We start from the raw sequence: 12,611 nt of genomic DNA, 5'->3' as shown, positions 1-12,611 counted from the left end.
GGCGAGACCTCATCTCTACAATAAATCAAAAATCAGGTGGGCGCAGTAGTGCACTCCTGTGTCTGAGCTCACAGGTTTGAGACCAGCCTGGGCATCTTGACAAGACCTCATATCTACAATCAATCAATCAATCAATCAATCAAAAAAAAATTAGCGGGGCATGGTGGCGCACGCCTGTAGTTTTAGCTACTTGGAAGGCTGAAGTGGAAGGACTGCCTGAGTCCAGCAGGTCAAGGCTGCTATGGCCGTGAGTGTGCCATTGCTCTCCAACCTGGGCAGCTGAGTGAGACTCCAATTCAAACAAAACAAAACAAAGTAGATTTTTTTCATAAATTTACCGTCACACTGTGTGTGTAAGTACATTATTACTGATGGGTTTTAGCTTTCAGTTTAATACTCTTGTTTTCTGATTCTCCTAGTTGTTTTGGCACTGTAACCAGTTTGAATGCCTTACTCTTTTAAAGAAATGACCTCAATAAAATGTCATCTAGTATGTTTTGCTTTTTAAAAAATAGATCTTGAATAACTGAATAAGCAGTGTCAGTATTAGCCAAGCATTTGAAGAATTGATTTAACTATTGTCTTTCTAAAACTAAAATATGTTTGATGTACTGCAACCCAGAGGCACATTAGAGATTACTCTTGATTCATTTGTGCATTTATATGCTTCCCTGGCATTTTGACTTTCTGAAGGATTATTATCCACCAATAGCTAATTTAAAAATTGCTTATGTTTTTAAGTGTTCCCATGGAATTCAATGGTTTTTAGGTGTCAGTTAGGACAATTGGTAGATTGGCAAGAAAAATAATTGTTTGAGCAATGCTGGGTAACTGGTGAGGTAGCTGTTGCCTTGACAACTAGAAACTGTTCTGTTTGCTAAACAAAGGGATGGCAATTTAGTAGTTTAATTTCCTTTTTGGCATGGAGGAGCTACATAAAAACATCTTATTTTAGCCTCTGAGATGGTCCATATTATTGACCAAAATCAGAGAAGCAGAACACAAAGAGAAGGTAAGAGTTTTTTCTGGATATATAGATACACATGTATATTTATCAGGGTTGGTGTTGGGCAAAGAATCCTAGTTAACCTGCTGACATAATCCTTTGTGTCTCTATGTTAGACCAAAGTAATTAGCCTCAAAATAGATACATAATCTTGGTTGTCTCTCAGCCACATTAAGGGGTCATGATACACTTTGTAATGGAGCTTCCCTACAAAGACTACCTCTCTTGCTCTTAGAATTCAGTGTGATTACTTTGTGTTTGAATTGAGATACTAAGAGACATAATATTTGAAAGGAACCCTTCTTCCCCCAAATATATACACAATTATACTGGCATCTGCTATATTTATGAGGCAATTCTTTATGACTTAACCCTTTTTATAGGACTTAAATATTTTTTAAATTTACAATTATCCTCCAGAGTATTAGATAATAATAAAAACCTTTATTTGGCACTGTATACTGGACCCTATTCTAAGCATTTTATGTGTAGAATCTTAATCTGCATCCCTGTTAGATAGTAACAGTTATTGTACCCCAAGGTCCAGAGGATTGTAGCAGTTGTTGTATCCTGAGGTACTTAGTAGCTAGGTTGACTACTAAGTGTTAAGATTTGATCTTGGGCATCTGATTCAGGAGGCTATATTCTTTTTTTTTTGGAGTCAGTGTCTCTGTTACCCAGACTAGAGTACAGTGACACAGTCACAGATCACCACAGCCTTGGCCTCCTAGGATCAGGTGACCCTTCTGCCTCAGCCTTAGGAACAGCTGCATAATTTTTTAATTTTTTGTAGAGCTGAGATCTCACTATGTTGCCCAGTCTGGTCTCTAACTCCTGGGCTCAAGCAATCCTCCCACCTTGGCCTCTCAAAGTGCTGGGATTACTGGCATGAGACATTGTTCCAGGCCAAGAGTCTGTACTGTTAGTTATGGGATACTGACTTTTGTTAATGTAATCATTGTAAATAAATTGGAGAATATAGAAAAGTATTAGTAAGAAAATTCAAAATAACTCATAATCCCAATCACTACAGATAATATACTTTATATTGAACTTATGAATGAAGTGATACAATATCTGGGATTCCTTTAAAATAATCAAGATTTGGGAGACATGTGTAGGGGGATAGATAAAATTGTCTGTGAATTAATAATTGTGGAAGCCAGATTATGAGTATATGGGGGATATATTATATACTCTGTCTTATTTTGTATATGTTTGAAATGTTCCTTACTTTGCATTTTAAAAAGCAAAGACTATACACCAATTGTAAAAAACAATTAGCATCCTTTTTTTATTATTATATACAATTTTTTCCATATGTAAATATAATGTATCCTTGATTATTTCCACATTCCTAGGAGTGGAATAACTAAAACATTTTAAAGACATACATATTACCAATTATCCTGTGACATTTTCTCATTAGATTTAGTACTAAAAATGTTGAATTCTGAGGAATATTGACACTAATTGACAAGGTGACAAAAGTGATTTAACTTTGAATTTGTACCTATTTATGATTAGCAATCATTTGAAATACGGTATTGCATCTAAAATATTAAAAAGGAGGGTGCCAAATCTAAATTTGCGTTGATGTAATGACATTTTTGTCCATATCGAGTGTTTCATAATATTAATAGTAATTATTATGAGCTGACTACTTCAGGGATCATAACTGAGTGCTTTCTGACATTGACCTTATTTTCCTGTTGTGGCAACTGAAGCTTAGAGAGGTGCAGTAGCCTACAAAAACTCATCTGATTAGTATAAGGGATAGACCTTGTCTTCTGCTGTGAAAGCCTGTGCTATTAATCAGTCTGCTCTAATACCTCGTGTTAGACTAATGCCGGGGGGATACCTTACGCCCTGCTAAAATTACATATACAAATCTGACCATGTTGATTAGGGATTTGATTGGAGTTTCTGTGGAAAGTTTCATTTATGTTTTAGTTAGCATTTAAAAATAGTTTGATAGTTTCACTTCTGGTTGATTATGTGTATCTCAAATCATCCCATTTTGACCATCTTTGTAATGCCAGTGCTTTGATGTAGGCTTGTTAAACAAATGTATATAAGATTCAAATTTCTATGCTAAAGCAGTATTTAGGAATAGAAAAGTATCTTGCCCAAGATGATGAAGAAAAAAAAAAAAAGAAGAAACAGATGAGCAGAGCATAGATTGCTGCCTTTCCTATGTCCTTTCTTACAAATGAACATGGTTCTAACAATAGATTTCAGGTTTAGCAGCTTTTATGAGTCTTAGGTTTCCTTTTGCAAATCTTTTTCTAAGAGGCGTTTTCTTTATATGCCCCGTAATTCCTTTTTATGTGTTTTAGCTTGAAGGAAAGAAAATATTACCTTTCAAAATAATAATTTGCCCCTATAATATTAGAGGTAATTAATACTCTTCTCCTGTCAACATGGATTTTTATGTTGGTGAGGATGTGGGATGGGCTTAGTTTGGGAAAACTATCGCCTCATTTAAATTCAACTTTTTAAAGATGAAAGGTCTCTCTTTTTATTATAAAGATGTGGGGTACAGTTCAGGGATAGGTATACAAACGTTGATTATGCAGGTACTCTTGTTGATGAGGTATGCCCCTCCCTCGCCTCGCAGTTTCCCTCAACTGCCAATCCCACTAAATTCAACTTTAATAAATCTGTCCAACAAGCAAATCTACAATTTACTGTAGTTTGAAATGTTGCTAGTGTTTGATATGAATGTTAATGAAAATAATATGTAAATGGGTTTCTTTATATTGTTAGTCTAAATATGTTGCTATTCTTTTCCTTTTTTTTATTCCGAATTCTCTATTAAAAAATTAAAAAGTGGCTGGGCGCAGTACTCAAACCTGTAATCCCAGCACTTTGGGAGACTGGGGTAAGAGGATTGCCTGAGCCCAGGAGTTTAAGACTAGCCTGGGCAACTTGGTGAGACCTTGTCTCTACAGTATATTAAAAAAATATATATATACTAGCTGGCGTGGTAGCATGTGCCTGTAGTTCTGGCTACTTGGAAGGCTGAGGCGGAAGGATCGCCTGAGCCCAGGTTACCATGAGCGTGCCACTGCACTCCAGCCTCAGTGAGAGAGTGACACTCTGACTAAAAATAATAATAATAATAATAATTTAAAAGTTTACTATTTTTAATATGTTCATGAGTAGTTACAATTTTGCAAATTTTGGTTGATTTCCTGTTGTCTTCTACACATAATTTTGGGTTCCTCATCAGTTTTCATTTATTTCAACTGCACTATATGTCTCTGAAAATAAAATTTTACTGGCCAATAAGGCAGGATATGTTAATGGGTGAAGTTGCAATTTGTAGAGAATGTGAGCCTATGATTATCAAGACTGACCTGCCATTTGGACTTTTCTAGCAGTGGCCGCCCAATACCACTTGAACCACAGAGTGAATTAAATTTTTTCTCTTTTAAAAAATCTTTAAAATATTTAATTGACAATTAAAGATTGAACATATTCAGAATGTAAAGTGTGATAGATTAATAATATACATATACAATCAAATTAACTAGCACATCTATCACCCCCCATGCTGTACTTTATATCCCCATCCTTAGAATTTCTGAGTGAAATGCTGTGGGTCTCTTTTCATATTCTGGCTTAATATAAAGCCTCTAGACTGTCTGGAATTTAAGCAGAATTTTAGCCAAGCAAGATGATATATTAAGAGGGCTAGGACAGGTGGGTAATGTAAAAATGCATTAAATTTTTGTTGTTTGTTGTTAGAGACAGAATCTCACTCTTGTCACCCAGGCTGGAGTTTCATGGTGTGTTCATAGCTCACTGCAACCTCTAACTCTTGGGCTCAGAAGATCCCCCCACCTCAGCCTCCTGAGTAACTAGGACTATAGGCATGCATCACCTGGCTAAGTTTTTTAATTTTTAACTTTGTAAAGTCAAGGGTCTTACTATGTTGCTCCAGGCTGATCTTGAACTAACTCCTGGCCTCAAGTGATCCTCTCGTCTTAGTGTCCCAGAGTGCTGAGATTATAGGTGTGAGCCACTGTGCCTGGCCAGAAATGCATTTATTAACTTTAGGTGCAAGAGCAATGTAAAGTTATCAAGTTGTGTTTAATAATATTTTAATAATTGAAATTTTCATGCAGAAATGATTATTTTTCTTAAGGTCATACTCCTTTTATAGCATTAGTAAACTGACTTATTGGCATTTTCCTTGGTAGATTTTACATATGGCATAGTTTATTTGTTTTGAGTTTAAAAAAATACTTTTAATGAGATATATATAATGTGAGACAAATGGCCATTCTGGAGATCTTTGATATAATTGTGGACACTTTTGTTGTAGCATTTGAATATCTTTTTCCTCCTTTTCTTTGGGAGATGGGTCACTCCGCTGTGTATTAGCTACAATTTTCAGGGGTGAGTTTATTTTAAAATCTAGATGAAATTGATACTTTCATTATTTGTTGTTGTATAAGCATTTTCCACCTTATGTTTTATAGAATTTCGGTAGGATGTTAATAGTTGCAAATAAAAATAAAAGGATTATTTGGACAAATTGATTGGGAAATTAAAGTTTGTTTTCTTTTCTTTCTTCCTTCCTTTTTTTTCCTCCCTGAACCAGAGTCTTACTCTGTCACCCAGGCTGGAGTGCAGTGGCATACTCACAGCCATTGCAGCCTCAACCTGCTGACCTCAGGTGATCCTTCCCCTCGGCTTTCCAGTTAGCTAGGACCACAGATGCGCGCCATCATGGCTAGCTAATTTTTTTTTTAATTGTAGAGACAAGGTCTTGGCAAGTTGCCCAGGTTGGTCTCAAACCCCTGGACTCAGGTAATCCTTTGGCTTCAACCTCCCAAAGTCCTAGGATTACAGGTTTGAGCCACTGTGCCCAGAATCATTTTCTTTATCATAGGGTCTTATGAATTTCCGAAGTTGAGGCAGAGAAGGAATTCATTCACTAAAATGATATTCCTAAACTCCTGCCTCCTTTACTTTTTGGTGGAGCATCTTGGGATATTAGTATTTCTTATAAAACCCTTTGGGAAAAGCTGTTTTTACATGGTTTTGTTTTTTTGGCTATGATATTAATATAAGCAGAATAACTTTTTAGAAATAAAGATCTATGCAGAAATGTACCTGATTATAAAAAATCACAGCAGCTAGATTAGGAGGACTATTAAAAACTAAATCACAAGTGAAGAAACATAAATGTTATTTAAGGTAGAATAATACACAGTGAACTCCCATCAAAGCACGTGAGACATTTTGGCTTAGTAATTTTATTTGAGGCTTCCCACATTGGATTTCTTCATACAGTTTTCACCAGTAGTTTGAATACATGATTTTTCTCCCTTTTATAGTGTACTACCTTATAACTGTCTAAATAGACATCTGACAGAGCTATTCTAAATTCGGATGACTGCCAAGATACAGCCTGAATCTGGGGTGCTCATCCTCTGGGTCATGAACCTGTGCCAGTCCATGTCTGGTAGGAATTGGGCTGTACAGCAGGAGGTGAGCAGTGGGCAAGTGAGCGGAACTTTATCCGTATTTACAGCTGTTCACCATTGCGCACATTACTGCCTGAGCTCCGTCTTATGTCAGGTCAGTGGCGGCATTAGATTCTCATAGGAGTGTGGACCTTATTGTGAACTGTGCATGCGAGGGATCTAGGTTGTGTGCTTCTTGTGAGAACCTAATGCCTGATGATCTGAGGTGGAGCTGAGGCAGTGATGCAAGCACTGTCTCCCATCACCCCCAGATGGGACTGTTTAGTTGCAGGAAAACAAACTCAGGGCTCCCACTGATTCTGCATTATAGTGAGTTGTATAATTATTTAATTATATGTTACAGTGTAATAATAGAAATAAAGTGCACAATAAATGCAATGCACTTGAATCATCCAAAAACCACCTCCTTTCCCTGGTCAACGAAAGAATTGTCTTCCATGAAACTGGTGATGCCAAAAAGATTGGGCACCATGGGCCTAAATATTAGAAGATTTTATTTTTTTCAGACTTCGAGTTTTAAAGATCTGCCTTCTAGCAAATGGACCCTTCTCTTTAAGTGCTCATATTGTAAATATTCAAATAAATGAGTGGTTGGAGAGGTAGATGAAAGGCTATACTTACGATTGAGTGTAATTCGTGTCATGGACCCTATGTATTTAGTGGAAAAAAAGGTGCCTGTTATTTTACATGATACACATTTAGTACATTTAAATGGAGTTTATGATAAACATCTTACTTGTTTTTAATTTATAGTATTTTATAAATTGGTCTTGTTAACAAATACATTCCACAGTTATAACTTCTATGGATTAACAGGATTAGACTCTATTCTGAGATCTGTTTGTGGGAAAGACTTACAGAGTTTAAATCTAATTATATTTCTTTTCATTTTCAGGCCCTTGATGAGCCTCCCTATTTGACAGTGGGCACTGATGTGAGTGCTAAATACAGAGGAGCCTTTTGTGAAGCCAAGATCAAGACAGCAAAAAGACTTGTCAAAGTCAAGGTACAGTATTTGTAGATTTTATAAATGGTATGTTTAATATTTGATATTGAAACTTTTATTGGGTAAGGGTATCCAACAACTATTTTTCTGCAAAATGAGTTTCTAGGAGTAATGGTTGTAAAAATACCTCAAGACAGAGCATTTTTGTGATTTTTTTCTTTCTTTTTTTACATAAACAGGATAAATATAAACGCATACGTTGTCCTCTCCCTCTTGCTCCCCTGAAGGAAAACAAGAGCGATCATCAGTGTGTGATTTTAAAAGTATTACGATTAGAAGTAACTGAGAGGATCACATGGGCGTTTTGAGTGCCATTTCACCCTCGACTTGGTGGTGCTTGTGTTGTCAGCGTTTTACAGCTGGAGAGGACCTTAGGAGTCATCTGGTTTAATTGTTTAATTTCATTAGAAGATAAAGGAGGCTCAGATAAAGTTAGTGATTTCTCCAAGACTATTGTAGCAAATCGTGGCAGAATTGGAAGTGTCAGAGTTCATCAATTTTAAGAGATGTCTACCACCATTTTAACCATGGTATTGGGATGTCGGTTATAATTCATGATGTGTTAGATCAGGGGTCCCCAACCCCTAGGCTGTGGCCTGTTAGGAACTGGGCCACACAGCGGGAGATGAGTGGCAGGTGAGCAGAGATCTGCCTTTTGTCAGATCTGCGCAGCAGTAGATTCTCGTAGGAACGTGAACCCTATTGTGAACTGCACATGCGGGCAAGGGATCTAGGTTGTTTGCTGCTTATGAGAATCTAATGCCAGATTTCCTCCCCACCCCCATCCTTGGAAACATTGTCTTCCACAAAACCAGTCCCTGATGCCAAAATGGCCGGGTACTGCTGTCTTAGAGAGCAAGGAAGTAAGGTACATCTGGTTGTTGATTTCTTATCCTCTGCCTTTCTTGAAAAATCTTTCTAAGGTTATTTAAGTTTTGTCTTAAATAATATAAAGAAAATGTAATTGCTTCCATTTTAATAAATTATCAGTGCTTAAAAAAAACACAGGACAAGTGAAATATTTGTAGATATTTATTCATTTGTCCATAATTCAGTGAGTGGCAAACCCTTGGCAGGGAACTTTGTTAGATGGGAAGGAGGATAGGGATGTGAGGAGACCTGATCTCTGTCCTTAAGGGATTTATAATCTAAATTAGCAGCTAACCCTGTAAACCACTGGTTTTCATATCATCAATTAAACAGGATTTAGAGGTGTTATTCTTCCTATGGAGTGTATCAGAGTCTATTCTGCAGCTTTTTTCCATACCTATATGCCTGGGATCTTCCTTTACGTGAGGTGTGTTGAAAAAGCTTCCTGGTGATTGTGATTTACGCTCCTCGTTAAGAACCGTTGTGATAAGGCTTTTAAATAAACCATAGACCAGTAGAATGCTAGTCTCGGCCCCACCTTTCCTTCAGTTTCCTCATGCTTGGTGATTGGTGTTCAACTGATGCTCTTGTATGACACTTCTGTTCTGGCTTTACACACTGGTGTTTCCTCGGCACTTGTTTTTTTTTTTGCCACCACTGTCCTAGAAATGAAGAGAAAACCTTTTACCAATTTTCTTACTTTTTCAGGACTACTGCTAGCACATTTAATACCTTTGTGTGCATTAGACAAAAGACCTCCCTCCTGGTGGAAGGTCTCCTTAGCAGATCTTGGCATGCAGATAGTAGGTTTGCGGCCGTTACAAAAGACATAAGCAAAGACTGAATTTTAGCCCTAATTTACACCCTTAGCTGGGCATCTCTCGGTAATGAATGTACCAGGAAGATGACATGTGGCAGTCTTGCGATTTCATGCTATAAATGAAAGGAACAAAACTGTTAGTACCTGCCTCTACTGCCTCTATTGATAGCACAGATTATCTAGTGCCTTGTACGTAATGAATATCTAAAACTGATTTTTAATTATTTTGGCTGCTCTGGAAATTTGTTTTAAATTCAAAATGAATGATTTTCTCAACAGATATGGGGGTGTATTTCTTAACTAGTTTCATTTGTTTATGATTCAGCATTAACACAATTTCCAACAAATTTGTTGATACACTTCTTTACTACTAGTTTTCATTTATTGAGCATTTGGTATGTGCTAAGCTTTGTGTACAGATATTGAAACTTATTGTTAAGAGCTAATCTCCATCTTTAGGTGGCTTACAGTTTTAGTAAAGGACACAGGTACCTAAGCACATAAATAAAGCATGGTGGTGCTTTTGTGTGACACAGAAATGCTTGGGATGCTGTGGATATAAGGCATCTCCTTTCATAGTTGGTTTGTGATCAAGCCTATGGCCTAAAATGATTATCACATACATATGCTAAGACCATGTTAATGATTCAGTCCCTGCAGTAACTTTTTCTTTGTATAGGGAAAACACTTTTTTTTTTTACTAAATATTGGAAGCTGTCTTGTTTTCCACCAGCAAATTAAATATTTAAATTTGAACTTTTTATTTTCAGCTTACTCTTTTCAAATCTTGTTCCTCATTCTCTGATTTCTATACTAATATAGAGAGTACAGTAAAGTTCTGGAACTAGACTGCCTACATTTGAATATCATTTACACCATGTCTAGTTCTGTGATCTTGAATCAGGTGCTTATATTTTTTGTTCCTCAATTTCTTATCAACAACATAAGCATAATCATACCTACCTAATAGGATTGTTGTAAAGATTAAATGTTTGATGCATGAGGCTGATGCTTAGCTCTCAATAAATGTTTGCTGCTACTGTTTATTATTAAGATGTATAACAAAATGTTATACCACCTAGTAGTCTAAGATTGCCACATCTTTCTTCTTCTTCTTCTTTTTTTTTTAGGATTGTACAACTAAACCAATAGCTGATAGTACAGAATAAAATGTGATATGTTGAACTGGTCATTTAGATGTGATATCATTGGTTACTTTTACTTATAAAATATGAGATCAGTTTGGACAGTTGCCTTTTTAAATACTTTTTCAGTTAATCTATTAAAATTAAAATGAATAATTAGTGGACTGGTGAGATTGGGCTGCTTGATTTTTTTTTTTTTTTTTGTGACTCATGAAACTTATAATCTTTAGGTGACATTTAGACATGATTCTTCAACAGTGGAAGTTCAGGATGACCACATAAAGGGCCCACTAAAGGTAATTCATTTATTCATTATTAATTCTATTGTTAGGGAAACAGTAATTATACTTTGTTATTTTGTTTTAATTCATTGGGTATGTTGTTATTGAGTCAATAAATATGTAATTTTCTCTAAAGAGACTAATAGAAAAATAGATTTAAGCTGGATACAGTGGTTTGTGTCTATAATCCCAGCTACTTGGGAGGCTGAGGTTGGAGGATTGCTTGAGACCAGGAGTTCAAGATTAGCCAGGACAACACAGTGAGACCCTATCTCTAAAAGAATTAAAAAAATAATAATAATAATAACCTGGGCATGCTTGACTGCTCCTTGGGAGGCTGAAGTGAGAGAGTTGCTTGAGCCCAGAAATTTAAGCCTGCAGTGAGACATGGTTGTGCTGTTGAACTCCAGCCTGAGGGACAGAGCCAGACCCCATCTCTTTATTTAAAAAAAAAAAAAAAAATATATATATATATGTATATATATAAAATTAAATAATACATAATATGGTATGAAAACCTAACACTGTTTTCAGAAATGAAATAAGCATCAAAGAAGCACAGCTGCTTTTACTTACTTAACTGTTTTAGTTCCACAATGTTTTTATTACTAAAATGATGGATTTTTCAGAATTAATAGGTGATGGACTAGGGATTAGTAAAATAAGTTCCAGAGTGATTAGAAGACTAGAACTCAGCTCTTTTTTGGAGTAAATACTGGCAAACAAACTCTTTTAAGGGTCATTGGAGAATTGTAAGTGATGCACAGGCATATTCATACTGGGAGCTATTAGATAGTTTTATTTCTTTGCATTCATTTTTTTCTCCTTGGCAAGTAAAATAAATGCTGCTTTACTTTCTACTAGTGAACAAGCTAAAGGGAGTGTGTGGGTAGCCATTATGTGTTCTTTGGCCCTTTTAATCTAAAACTTGCCCCTGTCCTGTCCCTATCCTTGATAGAGGACTAGAAATACGGGACAGGGACAGTCACTTTCACAGACAGTGGTTCTCAGAGTATAATTTGATGACCCTGGGGGTTCTCAAGAACTTTTTAGGAGTGAAACTGTTTTCATAATGATGCTTAGGTATTATTTGCCTTTTTTTGCTATGTTAACATTTTCACAGATGGTACAAAAGTATTGGTGAGTAAAGGTGAGTAAAACTGCTAGCACTTTAAAATCAAGTCAATAATCATTTTATTTTTTGCCACCATGCAAAACGATTATAAAAAACAAAGCCCGATTTTGGTTTGTTCATTTATCTTTTAAACGTTTTTCTAACATTTAAAAAATACTTTAGGTAGGAGCTATTGTGGAAGTGAAGAATCTTGATGGTGCATATCAGGAAGCTGTTATCAATAAATTAACAGATGCAAGTTGGTATACTGTAGGTAAGAGAATGAATTTTCTTTTAAAAATGTATTTTCAGTTACACAAAGAAAACTTAAAATAATACAAATGATATTTTCTTATTCACGTCTTCCCCTAATTTCACAGATGTTATTACTGTTACTAGTTTTTAATCTTTCTGGATCTCTCAAAGTTTTTTTTTGAAAAATGTATATATTTGTTATATAATATAATTTGAAATTATTTAATGTATATATTGTGCATATATCTTTTTTAATCTTTGTCAGATATTATATGTTTTGCTTTTACAACTTTTTATCAATTTAGATACGAGGTAGTATCTCAGCTTTGTTTTAATTTGCTCCTCCTATAATTACTTGTGAGATTGAGCATCTTTTTGTATGTGTTTATGTAAAGAACATAATTTCACTTGTATTTTCTGTTATGAATTGCCAGCTTTCCCATTCTTCCTCTTTACCTCTTGGAATGACTTACCTTTTTAAAATTATTTTTTAGAATAAGAGGTCTTTATGTATTCTGGATGTTAACCATTTGCTACTTCAGTTACAAATATTCTTTTTCCTGTCGCTTTATTCTTTTTTTTTTTTTTTAAGTTGGAGTCTCACTCGGTCGCC

General features: G+C 35.6%; 1 protein-coding gene across 4 annotated transcripts in view; it reads left to right on the top strand.

Moving 5' to 3' along the window:
- Positions 1-12,611, top strand: part of ARID4B (AT-rich interaction domain 4B) — a 151,414-nt gene that overhangs the window by 48,450 nt on the left and 90,353 nt on the right. For all 4 annotated transcript variants that reach the window (XR_002481498.1, XM_021708862.1, XM_008050590.2 and 1 more), the window contains exons 3-5: positions 7,403-7,513; positions 10,579-10,644; positions 11,927-12,017. Coding sequence is in view for 3 of the 4 variants with exons in the window: in XM_021708862.1 (XP_021564537.1) it covers positions 7,403-7,513; positions 10,579-10,644; positions 11,927-12,017 (268 nt within the window). In the remaining variant the exon portion in view is untranslated. The remainder of the gene's footprint in view (positions 1-7,402; positions 7,514-10,578; positions 10,645-11,926; positions 12,018-12,611) is intronic.

Source organism: Carlito syrichta, unplaced genomic scaffold (genome assembly GCF_000164805.1).
Source record: "Carlito syrichta isolate Samal-C Ts95f unplaced genomic scaffold, Tarsius_syrichta-2.0.1 Scaffold153520, whole genome shotgun sequence".
NCBI lineage: Eukaryota > Metazoa > Chordata > Mammalia > Primates > Tarsiidae > Carlito > Carlito syrichta.
Note: the sequence above shows the minus strand (reverse complement) of the source record. Positions and strands in the feature narration are given on the sequence as shown.